General features: G+C 33.1%; 3 protein-coding genes across 7 annotated transcripts; all 3 read right to left on the bottom strand.

The window, feature by feature from the left end:
- Positions 1-619: 619 nt before the first annotated feature.
- On the bottom strand, positions 620-5415 carry LOC137806592 (putative transcription factor PosF21). Of its 2 annotated transcripts, none has more exons than XM_068606828.2 (5): positions 5084-5415; positions 4416-4922; positions 2144-2276; positions 1891-1975; positions 620-1230 (listed from the first exon to the last, which is right to left on the bottom strand). In XM_068606828.2, the coding sequence occupies exons 2-5, from the start codon at positions 4886-4888 to the stop codon at positions 908-910; spliced, it is 1014 nt and encodes a 337-aa protein (XP_068462929.1). In that variant the 5' UTR covers positions 4889-4922; positions 5084-5415; the 3' UTR covers positions 620-907. The 2 variants fall into 2 exon arrangements, with proteins under 2 accessions (XP_068462929.1, XP_068463003.1); XM_068606902.2 differs by having other exon boundaries at positions 4416-4917; positions 5084-5377.
- Positions 5416-7191: 1776 nt separating this feature from the next.
- Positions 7192-11362, bottom strand: SKIP16 (SKP1/ASK-interacting protein 16). 3 transcript variants are annotated; one of them, XM_068606644.2, is made up of 5 exons: positions 11001-11362; positions 9488-10210; positions 8865-9083; positions 7776-7882; positions 7192-7454 (listed from the first exon to the last, which is right to left on the bottom strand). In XM_068606644.2, the coding sequence occupies exons 1-5, from the start codon at positions 11202-11204 to the stop codon at positions 7376-7378; spliced, it is 1332 nt and encodes a 443-aa protein (XP_068462745.1). In that variant the 5' UTR covers positions 11205-11362; the 3' UTR covers positions 7192-7375. The 3 variants fall into 3 exon arrangements, with proteins under 3 accessions (XP_068462745.1, XP_090153260.1, XP_068462825.1); XM_090297134.1 differs by having other exon boundaries at positions 8865-8942; positions 11001-11334; XM_068606724.2 differs by having other exon boundaries at positions 9488-10241; positions 11001-11139.
- Positions 11363-13959: 2597 nt separating this feature from the next.
- On the bottom strand, positions 13960-25613 carry FPA (RNA binding protein). Of its 2 annotated transcripts, none has more exons than XM_068609147.1 (6): positions 25212-25613; positions 22384-22629; positions 21968-22048; positions 20737-21755; positions 18848-20244; positions 13960-14236 (listed from the first exon to the last, which is right to left on the bottom strand). In XM_068609147.1, the coding sequence occupies exons 1-5, from the start codon at positions 25482-25484 to the stop codon at positions 18861-18863; spliced, it is 3003 nt and encodes a 1000-aa protein (XP_068465248.1). In that variant the 5' UTR covers positions 25485-25613; the 3' UTR covers positions 13960-14236; positions 18848-18860. The 2 variants fall into 2 exon arrangements, with proteins under 2 accessions (XP_068465248.1, XP_068465403.1); XM_068609302.1 differs by having other exon boundaries at positions 20737-21752.
- Between the last annotated feature and the right edge of the window lie 240 nt (positions 25614-25853).

Below are 25853 nucleotides of genomic sequence, written 5' to 3'. Positions count from 1 at the left end.
CCTATTAGAAATTTGTTAAAATGTTCTTTTGTATTTTTTATTACTTACTTAAGTTTACATACTATTTATTATTTTCCTTCATTCATTTGGTTTTGAAAAATTAATGTAATTTTCCATCATCATTTCCATATATATATATAAAAGTTTAAAAATGATGAATATGTAATTGTCTACTGCAAAACCACATAATTAAAGAGACAGAAAAAATGATCCACACTTAGATTTTTGCATCTTCATGTTACATGAGAGAATATGATATCCAGTTTAAATAATGTAGTTTTACAAGTTACTAAATTATGTTCACATTATTTGTTGTCTTGTTTTTGTAATTTTAAAATTATTATATTTTTCCTATATGTGTATATGACTTTATCATTATGTTACATTTTGATTTAGTTTTGCAACACTAGTACAAATAAGAGTATGATGGTTTTACTCACCAATAATGGTGTCAAATTGAATACACTAAACACAATAAAATATAAAAAAAAAATGGTAAAATTAATGATATTAAAGATTAATATAGATTAGAGATGATCAAAATAAAGCTAATAAAAGTAACTATCTAATCGTATATAAATTTTGTCCTATTTATTAATCTAAACACTAAACAGGACACTTGTGCAGCCATACGTAGGCCAAAGAAATTGAAAGAAGGTTTCATAAACATAAATCCGACCCGCAGATCCAACCAAGGGTACCAAAGAATTTTACAGTGCATAATTTTGAATCTCTAACTAGGACCATCTCATGAATAAGAAATAAAATGTGACTGTGACCTACACAAACTCTAAAACACAAGACAGGTTAAATAAAAAAGTGATGAAGAGAGGGAAACTTGTAGTCTCTATTGTCCTCGGTTGCTGAAGGGTTTTACATTTCATGAAGGGTTATCTGTGTCCCCTCCCTATTCAAGTGCCCCATTTGTTGATGTTACAGTACTTGTTGCTGTTGTTTGTTTCTGCTGTTGCTGTTGTAGTTGATGCTGAAGTTGATGTTGCTGAAACTGTTGTTGTTGCTGCTGAAGTTGATGCTGCTGCTGCTTCTGGGATTGAATTTGAAGCTGTTGAAACTTTTGTGCAGCTAAAAGAGTGTACATGGCGTGATTGTTGGGATAGAATTGTTGCCCCCCACCAAACGAAGCAAAGTTTGTAGATCCTCCATTTGGAATGGCTTGTCCAGTCATTAATTTCAAATGCTGAATTTCTTCTTTTAATGCATCATTTAATGCTGCAGGCGGTAGAAAAAGCCAGGAATTAATTTTTGTAACAGAAAAAATCGGGATAAACTCTCCATCCATGCACAGCAAATTTGATTTTTATTGCTTCAATCATGAAAACACATTTTCAACCAGAAGAGCAAGTTTCAGACGCAACCCAAGAAGCCAACCCACAAATTTTATCAGCCAGCTTTACAAAAGGGAGGTGGCTTTATCTTAAGACTCATGCATTAATTCCATGGGCAGTCTTACTGATGTCATAAAAAAAGCACAAACCTTAAATGTAAGGTGAAAAAATAAAATACTTCATCAACTTAAATAATAAATTCAAAAATCCAAGTAGCAATATGCAAACATACACCATAATAAATAAGTTTACATTTTTCTTTCATTGTTTTGAAATATATTACAAGTTCAATTTACTTTAACCACTGTTTTCACAATGTTGATTACCTTCTAACTTCTATGCATGCTAAGGAGCAGCCCCACCAAAAAACATGAAAGTTGATCAAACTTTTGGTTCAGCATAAATCAAGGTAAAATTACTATATATCAATAAAGGTCACAAGTCGTAGAGCTTAGTAGCTCACAATGTTTGCCAATATTCTTTTTAATCTAAAATTAGAAAAACAGGAGAAGAAAAGGATAGAGCAATAATCTAAAACGCTTACCATCTTGCAAGTGAACCTGTTGCTCCATGGTTTGCAACCGCAACTTCAACTCACCGTTCTCAGCATTCAGTCCGTTTGTATCTCTCTGCTCATATAAGAGGCAAAATTACATTGATTACAATTCCTACTATTTGTTTTCAATCAGAAGGAGACATGGTAGCCGTCAGAAGGTTAAACATAAATAGCTGTCAGACGTTGACATAAGTGGAATAGAAAAGTATACGACATAAGATGAAGACGTGTTAGGGAGTACCTGCAAAAGAGTTAATTGTGCAGACAAGGATGTTGCTTCTGTTTGCAATGTCTGCACTTTCCTTTCAAGCTCGGAAATGTAACGCATCTTCCTTTCTTTTGATCTTGCAGCAGACTGTCGGTTTGCCCATATCCTATCACACTCATATAAGGAGTATAAGTCATGGTTTGTAAGTTTTTTTTACTTTTAATAAAAAGATTCATGGAAAGTGTTTAAAGTCAAGAAAGTATGACACTATTCCCTCCAATTTTAAAATGTAGGTGAAAATTTGGGAACAATGGGGGACAATTGTGCCCAACGGAAAAGGAATACAGAAATATCACATATATACAAGTTGGAATGCTGATTTACTAAGATAGAAAGGTGGACAGATGGTTCCTGCCCAGAAGAGCAAACATGTACGCAATTTATTCCACAATATATATCAGCGACCCCACACAAGGTAGAAAGAAAAGTGAAAAGACAATGAAAAATAACAGAAAGCCATGCCCCATAATTTTTTTTACAAAGTAACCCTAACAGAACTTCCAAAGCCAATATTAATTCACAACCCATACAGTAGCAGATACCACTAAATTCAACAACGTAAATCACAATTTGCAATCGAATAATGTAATTGCTATTAGTTGATTTTAACTAATAACCTACAGACAAACCACGTAATAACACCTACAGTGCCAAACAGCCCATAGCTTTACAGACGCTAAAGCAATCAAAGAAACATAAACAAGTCTAGCAATCACGAAGGGCAAATATCATACAGAAAACCTAAAGATGACCAGAGAGGATTACTTTTTATATTTCTATATAAAATCAATTCAGAAATAAACACTAGGTAAGAAAATTACGGCAGTTTCATTGTTGGACTAAAGCTAATGGAAAAAACCAAGGATTTGTCTTGTCAATGAACAATATAAACCTATGAAGCACGGACAAGGGTGTGTCCGTACGTGTCAGATTCATGTGTACAATTTAAAAACCTTTTTTTTTACTTCGGCACGGCTGTGGCACAAGTTAGTGAGTGAAGAGGTATTTATTTTTTCAAGAAGCTTGTATTGTTACATAATCAAGAATATGTATTATTATGAATTTTTTTATTTAATCTTTATCATATCTTTATTAGATAATATCAAATTTCTTTTGTTTATTGTATTAATTTCATTTTTTTTCAAAATAAATACATTTATGTTGTCTCAGAAACATATAATTTCAAATCAATATCTCTCTTTTCTATGGTCTAAGAGTTTCTCCATTTCCTCTTTTACTGCCATTTTTTAATTTTCTCATTGTTAGTCTCTTATCTTATGCACTTCCCCACTATTCCATGCTTCTTAATTCTTGACAACACGATGAAAACCTACCACTAAAGTTTATGTAGGAAGTACTATTATGAATACAGTAAATTTGATGCTTTGTTAATCATTTTCACATAAAAAATAATACGAAATTCTCTATTTTTGTTGTAGTCAAACAATTTTTGTTGTTGATGTTCTTGGAGTTATGTAATACATTTATATTATGTCTAAATTTATATTTTCTCTCCCTTGCTAATGTTATGTAATACTTTTTATGCTATGTTTCGATGGATTAAATGCTCATGCTATGCTCTCTTTTTTTGTTTTGTTTGAAATTGTAGTAGAGATGAGTATTCCAAATCCTAGTTCTAGTCAAGCCAAAGAACAAGATAATGATACTAAATCTCTACAGAAATATCTTACAGATAAGTGTATATTGTTCTTGTGGTGGAAAAAATGAAATTAAATGCAAACTTTATGATTTAACTTTTGAGGGATCTAGACTGAAGGTACACTTATTGAAGATTTGGAGAAAAGGGAGTTAGAGTTTGTCAAAAGTAACAAATGTCAAACTTGAATTTAAGAAGTTGGACCATGAGACCACACTGAAGAAGATAAGTCAAAAACAAACTCTCATTAATACTGTGTCGAAGCAACAAAAAAAACAGTTTTTAAATCCGCGCCATTGAATATGTATCTGTGCTTCATAGATATAAACAATACTACCTAGTTCTAATCCCTCTTAAGAATCGGTTTATTAATAAAAAGCTACCCATTTTTATCTGTCCATTCAAAATTATATTTTGGCACGGGGCTACAAATATACCCTACAGAAGATAAAACAGTCAAAGTCTGATAGAACTATTTCAGAGAAGTATACTGTCAATTATGCACTTACATTACCTACACCTAAATTTTTACTATTTGGCTGACACATCAAATAAAGATAGAGAGAAAGGAGAATAGTAAAAGAGTACCTTTTAGCCCGCTTGGGATCAATTAAGGCAAGCTCAGCAAGCTTGTCAGCCGACATAGCCTTTTTGGCATCCAAGCCAGCAACGTCATCGGCGCCGGAGATCAGCATATCCGGCTGGATGGACAAATCCATGGAATGGCTATGTTGGTGTCTAACCCTCGGCCTTTCAGTAGCAACGCCGTAATCGTTATTGCTGCTGCTGTAATTATTGTTGTTGCCGATGTTCTTGTTGTTATCTTCAGGCAACGGAGGGGAATTGAGATGATCTACGAGGGCGAGGAAGTCATCATCGAGGGCGAGATCAGTGTCGAAGGTGAGGTCATCGGGAAGGGTGATAATCTCGGAATGGGCGCGTCTGTGGCCCCTGTTTTTGGGCGGATTATCGGGCATTCCGACGATGTCGTGGCTGAAAGGTTGGGACGAGGAAGATGAAGGCGGCAGAGGAGGGGATTTGTTGTCTCTGTCTCTATCCATTACCCTACACTATGCTACGCTACGCTACACTACACTACAATTCAACACAAACAAAAATCAAATTCAACAAACAGAATCAAGACATTGAACATTTGATTGACGGATAGATAAATTGATCGGTGAATGATGAATAATTGATATCGGTGGATGTGAAATTGAAAGGAAATGATAATCGTATTGCATGTATGGTAGTACCTTTGGATTTGGTTGAAGACGAAGCAGAAGAATGGTCCGTTAGATCAGAGATGCTAACATCAAATGCCAAAACTATCACACGCTATTCACTCAAATTGGATCATAATCACGCACACATCGCAACGCGCATAAGAGAGAGAGAGAGAGAGAGAGAGAGAGAGAGAGAGAAAGAGAGAGAGAGAGAGAGAAAGAGGAGTGAGAGAACTCAACCCAAATCCTATGAGAGATTGCAGATTCTGGGTTAGCACAAACTACACACCAGAGCTTCTTCTCTTTCTTCCTCTTTTTATTTATATCCTTTCTTTTTTTCTATGCAATCTTATTGTCCGTTCAGATATCAATCAAATTATTATTTTTAAATAGCTATAAATAAAGAGGTTAAAAAACATTATTATTTTTAAATAACTATAAATAATTAGGAGTTTAAATATGTAATATTCATGTAAGTCAGCATTAGTCGAAATTGAATTGTTATGTAAAAAAAAAAAATTAATAGAAATAAAATTTTATTTAATCCTAAATAAGATCTATTGCTACTCTAAGTTTCAAGTCCTGTGGGGTGGTCAACCCTAAAAAAAATTAGTATTATTTGATGAAATTAAATTAAATTAAAATGAGTTATAATTTCTAATACATTTACTGTTTTCTTTTTTTGTTGGAATAATTAAATATTCATTACATGTTTTTAAATAAAAATTAATAAATACTTAATGTTTTTATAGAAGTTATATTGACATGGTTCCTTTCTAACAGATAATGTTTGATGAAACAGTTGAAGTGAAGTAATATTATTACAAGAACATAACTGTCGTTGCTAAAATTAATGTTGAATATTCTACTCATTTATTTTGGTGTTTTTACTTTTATTATTTAATTAAAGTGACGATGTTAGAGAATTATTCTTATCTACTCTAAATAAAATATTTTAATTATCATCGTAGAATGAATATGGACCGAAAAATTGTTATTCATTGAACCAAGACGCGCCGTTTCTATAGTATTGTGACGGTTCACTTTCTTTACCTATTAAATATAATTGATATAACAAAATTGAAATCTGTATTCTTATATCTTCAATGTTACCAATGAGTTTAACTTCGATTAAAACATGAATTGTTGTAAAAATATCATCAACATTACATTTAATAATATATAATTTTTAAATTCCAAAACATAATAACTCTCTTCTCATATGACTACTGGATTTGAAAATTTAAAATAAATTATTCTAAAATAATAAGGACAAATTCTTCTTCCATAAATTCTTCTTCCATCTCATGCATTCTTTTTTACTTTCCATGTTAATTGGAAAAAGTCAATTTTAACTTTTTAAAAAAATTTAAGTAACCTTAAATAAAGTATAATTTTACTTTATTAAATTATTTCAGTTGTATCTCTCTACCTTCTCTTTAGTCGCATACCTTACTTCACTTCCAGTTATAACACTTTTATTCTTCTTTCGTCCCAATATTTAATAAAGCGGTTTCATCATTTGTGAGCAAGAAAATTAACAGAAAATTCGTTGTATTTAACATTTTGTAAAGATATTTTTTAATTGTGACCTGGTTTTTCTTTTTTGGTTTTTGTGACTTCAAAAAATAAAAAAAATAAACAAAAACACAATCACATATCCATACAAACATCACAAATTTTATCCTAATCACCAAAGTTCATCACCAGTCAAAAAAAACAATCACCATTACTTAAAAGAAGAAGACAACACATTCTTGTGCCAAATAATAAAACCTGGTTCAATTATAAGACTATTCTTGTGCCAATTCTGCTTAAACCATAAAATGGGTATCCTTTAACTATTTTTTCACACTAATGCTCAAATATCTTTCCTATATTAAGAGAATGGAGAATTTCGTTTATTTATATATTTGAGTATTTACACAAAATAATTATAATCAAATTCATTCTATCTAAGTTCGAGTTTGGTGTGGGAATGAGATTCAAGTGAAATCATGTGAATAGCACGACAAATTCAAATTTACCCAAATACGAAGATGATTTCTTTTACCATTCTATTAGATGACAAAAACCTCATTGAATCGCATGCATATATACAGAGTGAATGGAGGGTACAAAGTTAAGAGACAAGTGAATAACGCAAGAAATCCAATATTACTACAGATAGATTATATATAGGGAAATTGTGCAGGTCCAACACTTAGAAGAATAAAAACTCAGGAACCAAGCCACTCTCACTAAAGTCACATAATGTGCACAAACGCCATTGGGGAGCTGCAATTGCCATCAGAGATACTTCATTTCCATTCAGAATCAAAATCAGAAAATATAGTCTGGCAGCTGGAGAGGGAATTGTGCCACTGTAGCTAGAAAAGGGTCTCCTTTTGGGTATGCCAAGCTGAAATCAGAATAAAAAACGAAAATGGCTAGCTCACAAGACAATAACAATAGAATTTAATTCATATGGTGTCAAATGCATGGTTTTGTTGCTTGCTGTGAATCAAGGCATCCCGTGGAAAAATTGACATTTGGATGATGAATGTGGTTTAAGTTGGCAAAGAAAAACCCAAACCATTAGTAAAAAGTTCATGTGTACTTAGTACAAGCAAATTTGAAATTTGCTCAATCCAAAATTCACATATTCCTACACTGTCAAACTAACCATAGATAACCAAATAACTTGTCGCAAACAATAATTAAAATAACAAAAAATGCATACCTGCCAGGTACAAAAGTAAAAGAACCTTCAATGGAACCTGATGGCAGTGGTAGAGGTGTGCAACTCTGATAAACAAATTCTTCTGCACCAGGATGCAGAAGTGGATACTGCAGGGAGATTCACAACTCAGTAGTTTAACACTTTGACCACTTTATTTACCAAAGTTACTCGGACTTTAGAAAATGAGGACAATTTTCATTGTTTTCTAAGAAAAATAGAGTTTAAATTCCAAGTTCCAAAAACTATGAATTATAAACCTTTGCTACCTTTGGAAATGAAAACCACTAAATCAGTTCAATTTTTATCTGGTTTGCAGAGTTGGACCTATGACTATCTGCTCGAAAGCCATAAAGTAAATTACAAGCTGAACTAAGCTATAAAGTAAATTATAAGAAAATGAAGACAATATTCTTTGTTTTCTAAGAAAAATATAGTTTAAAGACATTCTTCCAAGTTCGAAAAACTATGAATTATAAACCTTTGCTACTTATGGAAATCAAAATCACTAAATCAGTTCAATTTTTATCTGGTTTGCAGAGATGAACTTAAGGATGACTCTATCTGCTCGAAAACTATAAAGTAAACTACAAGCTTAACTAAGTTAGGCACGTCACTTAGATGCACTCAATCAGTATATGCAACAAGAATCAAAAGCCCCAAAGTTTTATTAGACTTTGGCCACATACAAGCTCATAGAAAGGTAATGGCAGTGTGCTAATGTGCAGTTTTTGGGAAATTCCACAATTAATTCACAACTGAACAGAAGCTTCTTGTTGTAAAAATTCAACAAACCAAAATACTCGTAGAACAATTAGGTGAATATCAATTCATTTAGATAAGGGAGACCTTGATCAGCTGTTCATTTGAAATTTTGACCCCGATATGTCTAAAATCCAAGTGAAGTCAATGCACCTAACTCACTTCTCACGGCTACTAACTCATCCGGAATTTCAAAATTATGGATTCAATTTTAAAAGATCTATGTCCAACAGCCAAGACATGAAATAGTCTAAAATGCATACTTACTGAATAACTTCAATAGAATAAAAATAATTGCACAAATTGAGGGGAAATTTTGGGAACTTATACCTGTCCTATAACAGCTTCTCCATTGAAATCCGATACAACATCATCATTAGCACGAATGATCCAGTGCCTCCAATGGAGCTGACAAGAGTTGAAGGACATTCCATTAATCAAGCATCCTTGCGGTTCAAGGGACAAGCGGATTGAATAAGCAAATAAGTACTTTTCATTCTCATCTTGAGGATCAATAAACTCAGGGATAATCAATGCAGATGCACGGACCTTGAAAAAAAAACACTTGTAAGTCTCCAAGGAAAAATGACATACTGGAACTACGAAATATTCGTAAAAAAAATCAGTAGTGATGAAAAAGGCACGTGAATTGGAATATCCCATGCATCATAATGAGCAAAAGTCATTAACCATTTGCTTCCTTTATGCATAAAGACAACAAAAAGAAAAAAGAAGCTCCAGATCCAATCCAAGAAAATCTGTCCTGATATATATTGTAATTATAAATATCCAAACCTCAGGAGGCATATGATAACCTCATTACAATAATTATTCCCTGTAACCCAATATGACTTTGCAAACTGCATCAACGACTACCATAGCAATAATGTTTTCTATGCCGTAAGATACAGTGCTAATTGAGCAAGCATAAAGAGTGGTATACAGGCTTTTACCTTCACACCATTAGTAACAGCCGTTGAACAAAAAGGGGGTTCTTCTGGGAAAAGATTAATGCTTCTTCCATTTTCTTTGTCACAGAGTTTGATGAAGCCATGTTCTAAACGACGACCATGTTCTTCTAACCACAGTAGCATGGCATCTTGTTGCTCTTCAATATTTAATTCCCGATGTAAACTTATCAGATCTTGAGGTACACAAGGGATTATGTCTTTTTCAGAATGAAGTTTATTGGTTCCAACATATAGTTGACCATTGGAACAGTTGAGGAAAAACAACTTTCTACGGAAAGTGGATGAAGCAGCCACAAGAACAAACTTGGATCTTCTTAAAAAGCTCAAGTGACGCCTAATTTGCTCAGTTTCTTGGATTATCTGACGTATAGGCAATAGATAAACATTCACCAAATGATTATAGAAGGAGTAACCCCCAATTAGACCCAAAGAACTTCCAAATGTACTAGTTTCTGGATTTGCTTTTACGATTTCTTGCCCATTATGAAAGCGATAAAGGATCCTTGTAGGAAGTGGCAATTCCACCTTTAACAAATTCTCCAACGTCTGAATGTCAGCTTCAGTTGCCCCTTTACAAAGAGTGGCCTCAGCTTCAGGAAAGTTATTGGTCAACCAGGTCTTTATTCTATCCCAGCACTTTTTCACACGCTTAACAAGAGGCCATGGATACATATCAAAAGCTCCTCTCCATGCTTGATAGCATTCCTGCGTAACACATACACAGTCTGATTTCTAGCTGTACCAAAAACATTAGTTCAAATTTAGCACACACAAGTCAGTATCATCAAGAATCTTGAGCAACAGAGCATCCATCCTTCTCAACATGAAAGAAAGAAAACGATGCACACTTTACAAAACATAAATTTAGCAGGTCCATGAACCGGCAAACAGGAAGGTCAGAAGTTAGTTTCATAAGTAGTGTCGAGAAAGCATGCAAGTAGTAAGTACACTAAATCCACAACTTGACTGTTTCCAAAAATATAAAAAGAAATGGAGGAACCAAATGTATCATGGTTTTCATTTCTTTAAAATGGGAAAAGCACTGAATGGAGCATAAAGGAGTCTATTCCACCCCATTCCATTTATTCTATTCCACCAAAAAAACATCTAATCCAAGGCTCTATCATTCTACCCCCAATTACCACATCCTTGTCAGTTCAATCCCACACGGCATTAAATATAAATCTAACCACAACAGGATAAACATACTTTTAACCAGGGCAAGAAGTTCACCCTGTTTCACAATTGGACCAAGTCAACACAACAAGGTCATTTTTTAGCACACATGGAACAACAACAAGGACATCCAAAAGCACTACCCAATCATGTGCCTGAAATTGAAAGACACAGAAACAAATCAAACTTCACAAAGAGACAACTTCATCATTTGACTGAAACCACCCAATAACAATTCAATGCATCTTTTTCCACAAAATAATTATCACCCAAAAGCAGAGGCTCAGGAAAAGTGAAGGAAAATTAAAAAAGGAGCGACCTTGAAGGAAGGGAAGGGGTTTCCAAGATGATCGATGGGTTGGGTCAAAGCGAGTTCATGGAAGCAGAGATTGGTCCAAAGAGTGTCATCTGAAGCTGAAAACCTAAACCTTTTGCTGGCACAAGCGACTCTGGCAACATCTTCGCCTTCTAACTTCTTAAGAATCATGTTAATGGCTAAATCTCCAACAGATTCCAACCCCATTTTTCTGCTCTCTCAATTGCACTCTCTCAACAATCAACCAAATTTGTTCATAACTATAACATTTAAAGCAAAATTATTTGACAGAGAACAAACTATTCACATCATAAGTTTACTTTAGTTCATTATATTCAAGATTTCAGATGGTGAGAAATTTGTCTATTTTTATTACTTTGTTATAAATTTCATATAAACTATTAACAAATTAATTAAATAATTAAGAAATTTATTTATTTACTTTTCAAATATTATTTTACAGATTCTTTCTAAATTGAGTTTGTCAATTTTCATATTTTCTTAATAATGACATTTTTAATATTTATTTTAAATTTAAATTTAAATTATTTCAATGCCAGAGAGATATTTACTAGTACATTTAAAAAAATACATGCTTACAATATTAATTTAAGTTATTAGTCTAAATTATAAATTAAATTTTCAATTCTTAATATGAACAATTTTCTCACCTTTAAATAACTCAAAAGTGTTATTAATTTTAAATCACAAAATTTCAATGCAAAAAAATCATATTTTTTTTTTAAAATAAAATTATTTAGAAAACAAATAATTGTAACATTTATCTTCTATTACTAACAGAATCACAACTTAAATTAATATATAATTTCATGTATTACATCGTTATCTCAATAAAATTATTACAATTTACCAAGTTTGTAAACATTTATGTTATTTATTTCTCACTTTAAACTAATTTTTCATTTTAAATATTCCTTTATTGTTTTGTTTCAATGAAATAAACTTTATAGATGTCATCAAGCCAAAATAAAATATATTTATTACACTTAACAAATTTCATAATTATGTATATATTATTTCGTATTTATATAGGTAAATTAATAATTAGATTTAATTGTAAATGTACTCAAATCATTAACTTGAACCAATATTTAAATTCTTATTTTTATTATCAAATAAATTAATATCTTTAAAAAATCTCAATATTAATTACATTTAATAATTTATTTAAATTATTAAAAAAATTAAAATTATCATTGTAAAACATTACCTGTTTTTTATTATTATATTTTTAATTTTTTAATTTTAAGACTGTTTTATAGTTTCAATTTTTTAATTTAAAAAAGTTTTCAGAAATTAAATTATGTCTTATTTTTTAAACGATTATCAAAATGAACATTTTTACCATGAACAATAAATTATATTATTTAAATAAATATTATAGTTAATATGCCATTCAGATGAGTTTTTTTTTTAACAAAACTATCTTAGAAAAAAAATTCATAATTAGCAGCTACTGCAGTGGTGTTGCCTCAACCACTGAACAAAGAGTAACAATTTTACACTTATTTTTTTCTCATATTCCTGTTTTCTTATAAAATTATTTTGTAAATATAAATATTATACAAAAAATTTATCTTTACATCATCAGAAATCACAATGAGATAAAAGGACACGTATCTGAGTTTGAGTTTGATAGAAGAAAAGTATGTGAGGAGGAGTAAAACTCACACCTTGAAATAAACAATAATATTATTTTCTCCACTATATTTATAGCTTGTTATCATCATTTTATTTTCCTTTTTCTAATTGTATTATTATATTTTTTCAATTATTTTTTCTTTACCAAACACACTTCACATGAAAGTTTGTGAGAATGACATGATAAAAGCTATAGCTTAATTTATATATCTAGTTACTATAAAATAATTTTATATATGTTTTTAGCAGATGAGTCACATCGAGTTTCATTTGTGTAATACATTTGACAGTGAAAAGTAATAAATGCTTAATTAAGAGTACCATGTGTTAAAGAAATACCAATTTATTAACATTTGGTAAATAAATATAAATATGAAATCATTGCACTATTTATATCTCAGATTAATTTAAAGAATAATGTGTGGGTTTGAAAAGATGATAGTACATAGTTAAATTCGTTGCAGTTTTAACAGAATAAATTTGAGAAAGAAAAACACCAATAACTTGTTTTTTATTTCTGCTTTTCTTAATTTTATGACATAAACATCACTATCAAAAGATAATCTCTCTTTCTTGTAATATGTTGGATACCATATATAATTTAAGGACCTGGTACTCTTGATTTGTAATATCTTAATAATAAAATTATAAGGTATGTTTGTAATTACACGTTATAAAAAATTATTAATAATTAAGAAAGGTAGTGATGTGGGTGTAAAAAAAAGGAGTGTAGTGTTTATATATAGTATATAATACATAAAAGAAACTACTGAAACCTATTTTATTGTATTCCATTGTTCATCTTCAATTATTTCTCTCTCCAAATTATTAACGGCTAAGAATTTTGTGCACATAAATAAAAGAATAAAACTTTTATTCCATCATGTCTCACTTTATTCTACTATAATATAGTTGTTTTCCTTTTACCATATCACATTGAACCACCGCATAATACTGAGACTAGAAGTGAAGTATTTGAATTACCAACATACTAAGGATATTTTGCCTTTATTATGCCTTTTAGCTATCATATTTTTTATAACCTTTAAATTTTGAACAGATTTTATTCAACTTAATCATCATTTCCAAAATGACATTATTTACACTTTTTTCAATTGATATACTTATTTTTATCTAATATTTAACTAATTAACAAAAATGGTGATGTAAAAGTAAAAAGTGTCAATTCGTTAAATCCATTTTTTTTCAGATAGACACCGTAGTTACTTCTGACCCTAGTTGATCCATTTTGGAGCAATCTCCTCTGGACTTGCCAATAATATTTGAAACACAAAGAAACGTTGGATATCCAAAGAAATAGAACAGCAAAAGTTTAAACAAATAATTTTAAAAAAGTAGTCACACGTCGGGTGGGTAGCCTAAAAAAGTTATGTACATTGAACAGTATGATGAATAAAAACCAACTTACAGCTTTGTATTTTGTGGAGTGAAAAAGGTTAGAAGGAAAGAGAGTAAGTGGGGTAAACGAAAGTTGCTTTGATAAATGATTAAATAGAAATTGCTGTTGAACAATGGTGAAGTCTGGGTCACCTTCGCATGCATCTTTCGACCATTACCTACGCGTCCATAAAGATAGGGAAAAAACGACACGATTAGACTTGGCAGAACCTCATCAATTACGTTGCGCAGCGCATAAAAACATATTTATTTGGATAGGGTATGCATGTATAATGAAAAGAAGATCAAAAATCATATCGCAGTAATGAGTATAGTGTTGCCAGATCGTAGAGTCTAATTTTATATCATTGCATTATAAGATTTTATAACTTAATATGTAAAATTTGATTTTAATGGATGAGATTGATGCAGATGATTCAACTGCAGAGAAGTGAGAACCTAATAAAGCAGAAAATCGCGGTGCTACGAAGTACGAACCCTTAATGAATGGAATGGTTCAGTACCTGAATGGATCTACGAAGGAATTTTTGGTATTCAGAATCGCATTAATGGGTGAATACCCTGCAATGTAGCACTCAACACTCACCGGCTATTAACTATGGACAGAAAAAGCTTTTAGCAGGGGGGGAAATACGTTATTATGGTATTCCAGTGTTAAAAATTAATTATAATGTTTTCGGTATTCTATTAACAAGTACCTTCCTCAAATTTCATATCCAGATAATATTTATTGGGTTAATTACATCAAGGTGTTGCTTACAAGGCATTATTGATAACAACAAATAGAACAAACTCAATTAGGAAGACAGTAATTTTGTCCGAATGCTGTCAGAAACACAAATTCAAAATGACACATTCTTTTATCACAAAACTAGATGCTACTCAGCACCAAAGTCATTGAGACTGAATAAAGAAATGTATGGAGGTATTTTCATTTTATAGATCATCTACTGCCAGACTCTTTATTTTCTAGGTTTAATCAAGTAAATTAAAAATAGGTCTGATATTTTCACAAGAAATGCATAATCAAGGCCCGGTATATGAAGCAGTTTTAATTAACTAAATATCTATTTATCACTCAATTTTGTTTAAAAGTAGTTGACAGTTACTGCCATCGCCTCTATATATTTTTAATTATATATATTTAACGAATTTTCACCTTTTTATATATTTAATGAATTTTCACATTCATATATTTTAATGGAGTTCCAGCTAACAAGCATTACACAGGGAACAGAAAATCCACGTGCTCTGGCTCTTTTTTATTTCAACGTATACTAAAATGAAACCAGCAGGACTGATAGAACATTCATAAGAATGCAGGCAACTGAGTGTTTATTAGCCCTCTAACGATAATAAAATTTGGGACGCCTTTCCATGGTATTCCTAATACCTTTTCCTAAGTTTAGACGCTACTCTTACTTCGAGAAGTTGGCCTTCATATTAGGAAGTAAATGATTGAGTACTACTTGCCACGCATGCTAATTGCAAGAGACAGACGACATTAAAAATTGTCCTTAAAATTAAATAGGGCAGGTAGGATCTAAAGTTTTCAGTTAAAAATTTCACTAACCAAGTTCAAAAAATTAATCTAACCATGTTGATGACCAATTAGGGCAATCAAAGTTCCTATAAATTTCAATCCGTGTCGAGTTCTTGAGGTCATTATTATATCTCTCGTCCCTAAGCCAAACTTGTAATTTCTGTATCCCATATACAGGAGGGGAATCATAGGGGAAATTAGTGCAAAACCACAATTGACAGTGGCACCAAATTTGTTGATTTGATATACTAATCCTTAATTAAGGTTAGCTAGGAAAATATTAGACAAATTTAACTCTAAATGTACACATTTAATTTGAAGTGTCTTCACAAGACCTGAAGAAACACTTTCAAGATTCTTACCCGGTGGGAGTTAAACCTAACAAGTCTCAATAAGTTTAAGGGTGATTGAATTCGGAAAGAAACATAGGGAAAGTAAATGGAAAACCACAATTGGGATGTGGTACCGAAATTTGTTGATTCAGTCTACCAATCCTGGATTATGGTTAGCTAGGAAAATAGTAAACAAGTTAACTCCAAATTTTCAAATGTAATCAGCAAATATCTTCTCATTATCTTTAGAAGCACATTCAAGATTCTTACATAGTGGAAATTACACCTCACAAGTCACGATAAAATAAGTTCAAGTGACTGAATTTCTACCCCTAAAAACTACCTTTCACGAGGTGAAAAAAGAAGAGAAGAAAGATTAAAGCCTACAGCTAAAAATAATGGATACAAAACACAGAAGAAAATAAGCTATTATCACACCAAGTTTTTATAAGTCATATAATTGGTATGTAACAGTCAATCACACTGTCAAAGTACACTACTGAGAGATAAGGAAAACAGAAAGAAGAATAAGACATGTATGTATTAGAGACAGAAAACATAAACAGTAATATACAATAGGTATAACACTACAGAATTAATCTACTTATATATGAAATGGGTCAGTTGATGACACGGTGATACCAAGTAATGAAGAAAAAAAATAGATGGGGAAAGTAATACTAAAATGATACTGCCTCCAATCTCTAATATAAGCCCAAAAAGAAAATATTGGACATTCTTTCAATTACAATCTCAACTTAATGAAATTATCACTAAAATGCCCTTCATTTAGTTGGTGTCTAATTTCCAAGTGTCTAATTTTCAATGACTCTTTTATTCTTGATATCTATTTCCAATGCAAAGTAACTAAAGAAACAAATTGATTTTTAAATGAAATTAGTGCAATTAAATGTTACTAACTCTCTGTAATTAGTCGAATAAGTATTTTTACTTGTATTTGAGACTGGAGGGAGTAAAAAACTACTTACCTATCGACAATGACCAAATAACCACAACATTAATTCCATTATATCAAATGGTTTCTAGAGCACAAGCCTAACAGATGATCCTCCCTATTATCAATGATGACTAAACTGCCATAGCAAACCAGCTATGGGTACCTTAAATATCATGAAACGGCCACTGAAGACAAAGTGCTAATGTATTGTACCAACCAGGAATTTCTTCAAATCCTAATAATAGACCCATTGTGAACGTTTAAAGAGGGGGAAAAGGAAATGTAGGAGGGTGAAATGTGAATGTTGGGCCTAAGGAACAACGAGAGTGGGTATATTTGAGGAAAAATAAATGGGTGACAAATGACGAGGAGGAAGGATTATCAGGAAAGGAAAAAATGAAAACTGGCAAAGGGGAGTTGAGGGACATGTCAGAATCATACGAGAGAGACAGCGGAGAGATTAAGAGGAAAGTAAGGAAAAGACTGGGCATGAATGAGAACAAGAAATTTTGTAGATTTTGAATTGAGGATCTCACACCATTAGCATTTTATTCTTCCTTTCTGCAAGCAGACTCATTTAATATTTCATTTGCCTGTGCCATGAATATATCTTTGAAGTTTTATTAAATTCAAATTCACTTGGTATTTCCTGTCAACTAAGTTTACTGCCTAATACTTGACAGATAAAATATCAATCCTACACACAGCCCAAAATTCAAATCACGAGTTTTCTTAACATCCCTGGAAAAAAACTTTCCAGCTGTTAATCTGACAACCATGAAGCAGTCAAAGGAGATATCTTAGTCGATGAGGGAAAGAAACAAAAACTTAGCAAGCAACATTGACAGTTTACCTTGTAATAAACCAGCACGCAGCAGAAAACAAGAGAAATCAACAGATCTTGAAGTAGTTCAATGACAAAAACTAGTAGCAATAAAACCCTAATCCCATGGTCACCGCCAAAGATGTGACTACTGAATTTACAAGATGCTGTACCACGATTTGCCAAGAATGGGTCAGGCACAAATAAAACAATAATCAGGAAGAAGGGCTAGAACAGAGAGACAAGCAAAAAAGAATTGAGGTAAGCTGGCCCATGGCTTTGCAATGTAAAGCACTTTACCAATATCATAATAAGATAAGGTGAAAACACAAGGACATTTAAAGCTAGTGATGCAAAAGGGAAATCCCAAATGAGGTAGTAGAGCCAGGAGGAGAAACGGGAGAGAAATGGTTGAACAGGCAGATGGCTTGGAAATCGAAGAGTTAGAAAATGATGTAACGGAAATGTCTTTATTCAAGCACACAGTAAAGAATACAGACTTTTTAGAATATTGTAAACCTTTCAAGAAAAATCATGGAATTCTGATAGTATGACAATTTGTAACAAAGTTCAGAGCAAAGAAGAGGCAAAAGTAAGATAATGAGGGTCAAACATAAAGAAAGACTAAGAGATAATGAATGAATAATCCAAATCATAATTTACCGGAGGACAAAATAGGATCAAACAAATACAATGGAATTTTTCAACAGACAAATGCAGTTTGATTTATTTGGAAATGACATCATTAAGATCACCTGCCTAATCCCAACCCAAACTATATAAGAAAAACGACTTGTTCCAGAATACTCCCCATAAAAGTTTGGACATACTTCCAACTACATATAATTGTTTCCAAGGGCTTATTACATCTCTGTAAATTTATAAGTTCAAGATTTCCATATTTATTTTGTCCATGACTTCAAGGATTTCAGGTGTAGAACCTACAGATCATTTGCAATTGCAACCAAGGTATGGAACCAGACAATCACGTGGAATATACCATCACATAAATGACATAAAAATATTTACAAGAAAAATGTAAATATGGACAGAATCTGAATGAGTCAATTAAACAGTCAACTAGATCATATATTAAAGAAAGAAATTACTTACAGGAAACATCTCATTATTGAATTCCTGGTCCATGCCCTCCCGGGGCTTGTTGTTGCTTCTGTTGTATTTGGAGAAGAAGATTGGCAGCAAACTGTAATGTTGACTGGTACCTCTGATTCTTATCAGCTTCCACCTCTGGTGTGCCTTGACCGACTCCAAAAACAGAAAGTTGCTGATTGGGGGTGTCTGGGTTTACTTGGTCTACTGTATATGGCATGGCTGTCTGCTGCTGTGAAGAATTGGCACCACTAACTTGATTAGTTAAGGCAATAGAATTATTAGGTTGCTGGAAAGGCAGTGAATTGTTATTAGGTTGTTGGAAAGCCTGAGAATTGTATAAAACAGAGGCATCCGTTCCCTGCACAACTCCAAAGCCTTTCTGATTGCTGGGGGAGGCTTCAACTTGATAATGCTGACTGCCATGAGGGGATGCAGCTACTTGTCCACTTTGAGTGGGCATCATGAAATTAGGCATGTGTCTAGATAAAACAGCACCTTGCTGATGCATGGTGGCTGTAGTATCTTGGATATGAGAACTACTAGAGACCACTTGAGTAGGATTGCCACCTGGAGCAGATGCTGGTGGATAGTGCTGATAGTGAGCATTCTGAACGTTATACATACTCCTCAACTGTTGAGGAGGATGAGTGGTTTGATCAGCAATTTGATTATCCTGTTTCCATAAATAGGATTGACTTCCATCATTTGGTGCCACAGGAGGAAATGGAGGCTTCATGGTGGAGGAACCCACTCCAGGCTTGGCACCATCAGTGGCAGATAATGGTGCAGTTGTAGGGAGAAAAGAAGCTAGAGTTGCAATCAGCTCAGGCGTTAATGCAACTCCTGCTTGGGACCCAGCAACACCATTAATAGGAGCATAATCTGAAGGCACAGAATGAACTGAAGGAGGCCCACCTGCAGGTGGGTAGACTGGTTTAGTAGGAAGCATAGAATCCTCATGCAATGGTCTGCTATAATCCATTGACAAAACCTGTTCCTCTTTCATAGGAATCAAACCATATTCAGTCTGTGAAGGAGGAATTTGCTGCATATACTGACTTGTTGGTACAGGCAAGTTCGATGGTTGTTGCATAGGTGCATTACTTGGCAATTGAGGAAACTTCAGAACCACACCATACAATCGCTCAGGTCCACTCACTTTCAAAACTCTTGTGAGAAAATCAGAAGGAGGCACCAGGAATAAGGTGGTGTTATCAACAAATTTGGCAACACCAGCACGATTTTTTGCACTGAGATAGCGAAGGAATTCAGTATATGATGCAAAATCATCTTCACTATCAGGCAGAAAGAAAACAATATCAAAACCAATTGCATCAGCATAATGTTTAGTGAGTATATCCAATCCCGTCCTAGCTGAGCAATCAATAACATCAGGACTGCAGCAAAAGAACAAAGCAAACTTGAATTAACATTAAAACAGTAACATAAAGAAATATATATACAATACATTAATCAAGATGGACTGGTGTTTTCGAGAAAAAATCATACAAAACTAAGTACCCATTGGTTGTGCTTAGGAAAAAAAATGAGCAAGTCAGTTAGAATCTTTACCTCCAATATACTAAAAAACATAAAAGTTTAAGACTATTATTTTCATAAAGAAAACATAAGAAAAATAAGCACACCATTTGTCCTGATGACAGCACAAACCAGTAAAATTCATAAAACATATGTTCTTGTAGAAAAGAAACAACACACAGAGGAAAGAGAATATCCTACATGTTGACTTTGCTAGCAATGAGAATACGATAAATGCAAAATAAGTCAACAGAAATGAACAGATTCCAAGAACTATTCCAACTTTTTCCTTCCTCTAACAAACATGCAAATTTTTAATTGAGATTAGAGATAGATAAAGCTATACTCACAGCTCAGACCCAATCCCTTTCCCAATTGGTATACATCTAGCACGGCAAACAGGAGTTCCGCCTTTTGCAATAATTCCACGCCAAATATGATCACTATCAGGTTGGACCGTACCACGTACTCCAGCTGTAATCCTTGAGTTCATTGGACCAAGGTGACTCTTTCCTTGAATGTTTGCATAGGGACCAGAGCTACCTCCATCAACTGATGGATCCATCCCATAAGATTGCTCCAGGGCTAATCCCCGATCATCCATATTCCTTAAAGGAAATGGGGCTTCGTCAACAGGTAAGGGTCCATCAATCCTTGAACGTTTAGAATCTCTTGGAATATGGTTTATGTCAAGTACATCCCATGCACCAGAGGTTGATCTTGTAGGATGCCTAGGACCTGGTGCAGGAGAAGAAAGCATCCCTGGTGCAGGAGGAGATGGCCTTTTCCAGTTTGGACCCATGTTACTCTTGGAGATTACATCCTGAAATTTGTGGAGGGCATTAATCTCATTAAACTCAGGACCAGAAATAACAGTGTCAACACCGCTGTGAGGACCAAAAGGTCGCATTGGTACATTTGGACCCATAATACCGCTAGGCGGTAACTGACCAGTAAAATTATTTGGAACCATTGGACGATTATGACTAAATGCATCTATTTGTAACGGTCGGAATGGATGCTCATTCAGCAATACATCGGACCTTGGTCCATTACTTCCAGAAGAAAAGCCAGGGTAATCACTGCCATGTACTAGATCATTGCTAGAATACATAATTGTTATTCGAGGATCATTAAAAAGGCGCCCTTGAAGGCCCTCTTTTGCACGTCGGGCTTCATCAACACTTCTAAACTCTACAATAGAATAATTCCTCAAGGGAAAACTCTTGATTCTCTCAATTTCACCAAATAAAATCATAGCATTGTGGAGCATTTGTTTATCAATCTGAACAGCAGGAGGATAACCAATCCACAACACATTACTTGGTTGACCATCGCCTTTCCTCCCCATTGGAGGCTGTGAATGCTGCTGACACAAGAAATGTTATTTATAAGAGGAACTGAAAAAGTTCAAGCCACAGGATATACAGAAAACATTGAGCATTCTTGTGTAAATAATGCCCAGTCTTCCTAAAACTAAAACGTTACATTAAACAAAGCAATGACAGACAGATGAGCAAGAATTATACAAAAAAAAAAGTTACAAACTTGCAATTAGATTCACATTGCAAGGACCCTCACCAGTGGTCTTTTCTGGCCAGAATAAGCATCACTAGGCCCCAAGCTTTTTCCTTGAAACTGCCCATAATCAAGCAACTGATCCTACAATAATCAGCAAAGGAAACATTAACTACAACAAAGTAACATGTAAACAGAAAAAGCTACATAAAAAGGAAATAAGCCAGTTCATCAATTCTAGAATGAAAGCAATTTACACAAACGCTTGGCTCAAACAGTTTCAAGTGAAAAAAAACCATTACAATAGTAAATATGGATTATTTATCAATACAAGAAATAAAATTCAAGATGTATGCCATTTTAAAATAATCACTCCCCACTAACTTAATTTTAATTACTCTTTACCAACATGAGGCATCAGGCCCTAGATAGTTGAATAATAAAAGGAAATCAAAGAAAACCATAAAAAATCTACTTACCCTTTTTGTAGCTTGTGATCGAAGGAAGTCAACACGAATATGCTCCCCCCCTATTCTTTTCCCATTCATTATTTTCATGGCCTGAGAAGCATCTTCTAAATTGAAAAATTCAACACATGCAGTATTACGGTCTCTGTAGAACTTAAAATCCTCAATTTTACCAATTTTACAAAATTCAGCTTCCAATTCTTCCTTTGTAACAGCTGGGCTAATACCACCCACCCAAAGCTGTTTGTTTGCCTTTGCCTGAGAACATTTTTTAGTCATTTAAATAAACATTAGAAAAATACAGATAACACCCTCCACATACAGATGTTTACGAAAAAACATGTTAAGATTTAAATAGTTGATACTATTGAAAGATATTGTACTTTTGCTTCAAAACAATCAAAGGAGAAGCTAGTACTATGAATTTCCCAGTTGAACAATTGAAAAAGAAGTCCCATCTTGGTTTGCCCAAGAAAAGAAAAATAAGGTCAATGTTTGTCTATTCCACTTTGACACATAACATAACACATCCAATGGTAGGAACTAAAATGTGAACTCAACTGTATTATTATTTTGATCATGTAAGGAGAGAGGATACAAGTTGAGTAAATAAATATGAAAAAAAATCATTAATTATATTGCTAAATTGCTAGTTGAATGTTGTGTCTAGGTAAATAAATTGAACTAAAGATGATGAGATCATTAAACATTACATGGTGAAATAAAGTATGACATGATACAACCTCGCTTCAACGTTCAAACAATAACATATACTTATGTGATTAGCAGTATCAAACCAAAGCTACCAAGTAAGACTTCCAAAAGTTCCGCTTCGATTTAAGGACTGAAATTGCTTTCACTACAATCAATCAAGAATGTTTATCCACACATCACCTATCGTTTTGCACTTTCTATTTCGTACATGATTCTGATCTTTTTCAGACTTTCATTTTTTTCAAATTCTTAATATAGGAGAAACTCAAGAACTGGATATCATTCTCTGTATCGTATGTTTCAATTCATCAATCTTATCCTGGATTTGTTTTTTAATTTAATTTTAAAATATTGTTATCAGCTCCTCGCCCAACTTTAAACGAGAGAAATGTCTTCCAGGAAGCCATGTTTAGAAGTTTAACGCCGGCGGTCTATGTTTTTTTTATTGAAACAAGTCTTAATACTCTACAGAGAACGTCCATCACAACTAAACATCAGGTTGCGGTTTGGACTATCTATTAGTATATAATAAACACACTACACCCGAACCAAATACTAAAACAAAATTACTGTTCATGCTACTACCGAACCAGTGTTATTTTAATTTTATTGGCCTTGGTTTCTTTTTATGTAAGTTACGTTATTTGAATGGCTGGTATTTTTTTAAAGTAGGGCAGAACAATATAAAGTTGTTTGATGATTATACAGATTTTCGCAGTTACGTAAGTTTCTATACGAATAATGCTTGGTAACCTCACAACAGTGAGATCACTACTGTACTCCAAATCAAACTAAAACCAAGGGTAATTAATTGGAGTAAATCAAAGTAATGCATTTTCACAGATTTCAATAAAACAAACATCTATTCTTCTCTATTTCGTTCATTCTGAGTTTTTCTAAATCTAACATCAGATATGTTGTAATTCAGATACTTCAAAAGGCAATCTTTCCAATTGTCCATTTATCCTGTCACCTCTCTGTAGACCTAAAGAAACACTCCATCCTGTTGGCTACACAGTGGTTATTAATCAAATAATTTGTATTTCTTAACTGGTAGATTGAAAGACTTCTTTTAAGTCAACCTCTTCGTTTTAGCCAAACGCACAGCTAGATAGGAGATTCGTGTTTCATGATAATTAATTTCAGGAGTTTCAGGACAGGAAGAAAAAAAAAAGTCTCAGTTCATACGCATTATGTTGTGTGTTTACTATGAGGACGTATCTGAGTAGCTCATTCTGACTTTTAGCGTGGGTGTGTATTTACTTCATTGTTGCTGTTCTCATTAGATGACAGAATTAGTTACATATGAGCTCATGTAAAGCACTATTCTACAACACTGTCACTTTGAGCGATGCATTGTTGTATAACTTGGGTCATGTTTACATAACATTTTAGATCTTCGTTTAAGAATTAAATAAATCTTAGTGACTAGAACAAACGAACCACAAAACAAGCTTTCAGACCCCTTTTGAGATGTGAAGAATTAATCAACAGAACAAGAGTTTATATGTCACCAGACTCCCAACCAAATTTTCACCCCTTAAATTTAAGCAATTTTAATTATTTTTTATTTAAAAATTACAAATTTGTATCTTAAACTAATCACCACAACAACTAATTTACTAAGGATTTCGTCCAATGTAATCCAAACACTGCACACCGATCTTCGCCGACAACGAGGTTAGTTTACACTATTTCTACGTTGTATTTGACTTCACAATTTCATAGCGAGTATCACGATCAATTTCGCCATTTCTATGCAACGTATATGGTTACTGTTTGTTTAAATTCATTCAACACAATAAAAAAATTACACTAAATTTTAAATAAAACTTGCCTTGAGAATCAATTTTACAAAATTAATCTTATCCAAAATCAATTTTGCAGAACACGGCGACCTAAACACGCGAAAAATACTTAAAATTAGGGATTTGGATTTTGTTCATGCATGTCGAGCAATTCCGTGAAACAAATGGCAACGAGGGAGAAAAATACAAAAATAACAAAAGCCTAGAATGGAGAAATAGCAAAAATACTAAAAATAATAATATATTAGTTGAAAGAAAAAGAAGAAGATGAATACAGGAATTGTGAGAGCAAATGAAAGCAAAAAGATGAAGACAAACCGGTCTGGCAAACTCAATCTTCAAGGAACTGCCGCGGAGAGAGGTTCCTTGGAGAGCGTTTTTGGCGGCTTTGGCATCTTCGACGCGCTTGAAGAAGACGAAGGCGTAACTGCGAGCGGAATAAGAGGTGACGCTGTCGAGTGCGCCGTATTTGGCGAAAAGTTCCATGAGATCGGCGTCGGTGACATCCGGCGCCAGATTCCCCACCCACAGGTTGTTGGAAGGGCTCGAGGACTCGTCGGAATCCCTCATTGGTTTCGCTGGAAGTGGCATTGGAACGAACAGCTTCTATCCAAATGCAAATAAAAAAAACCCTAGAGAGAGAAAGGTGAAAATGTTGTTCGAGAGAAACCCTAGAAATAAGTAGAAGAGAGAATGAATAATTTTTATGCGATAATGGTTGAAAAAAAAACTTCAAATGTAATATTTATATATTTTTTAGTTGCCTTGGAAGACCCAGAATATTCGGGTTCCATTTTCCGGATATATTACTTTCACCGTTGTTTTAAATATTTATATATCTATACTTATATAAACACAAAATTTTTAAATTCTACTCTTATTTAATATATTTTATTTTATTAATATAATAAAGTATTTTATATAAATTACTTAAAAATTAAAATTATTTTTTAATTTTTT

This window comes from Phaseolus vulgaris, chromosome 11, assembly GCF_051622355.1.
Source record: "Phaseolus vulgaris cultivar YP4 chromosome 11, ASM5162235v1, whole genome shotgun sequence".
Taxonomy (NCBI): domain Eukaryota; kingdom Viridiplantae; phylum Streptophyta; class Magnoliopsida; order Fabales; family Fabaceae; genus Phaseolus; species Phaseolus vulgaris.
The sequence above is the reverse complement of the archived record's forward strand: the minus strand, read 5'-3'. Positions and strand labels throughout refer to the sequence as shown.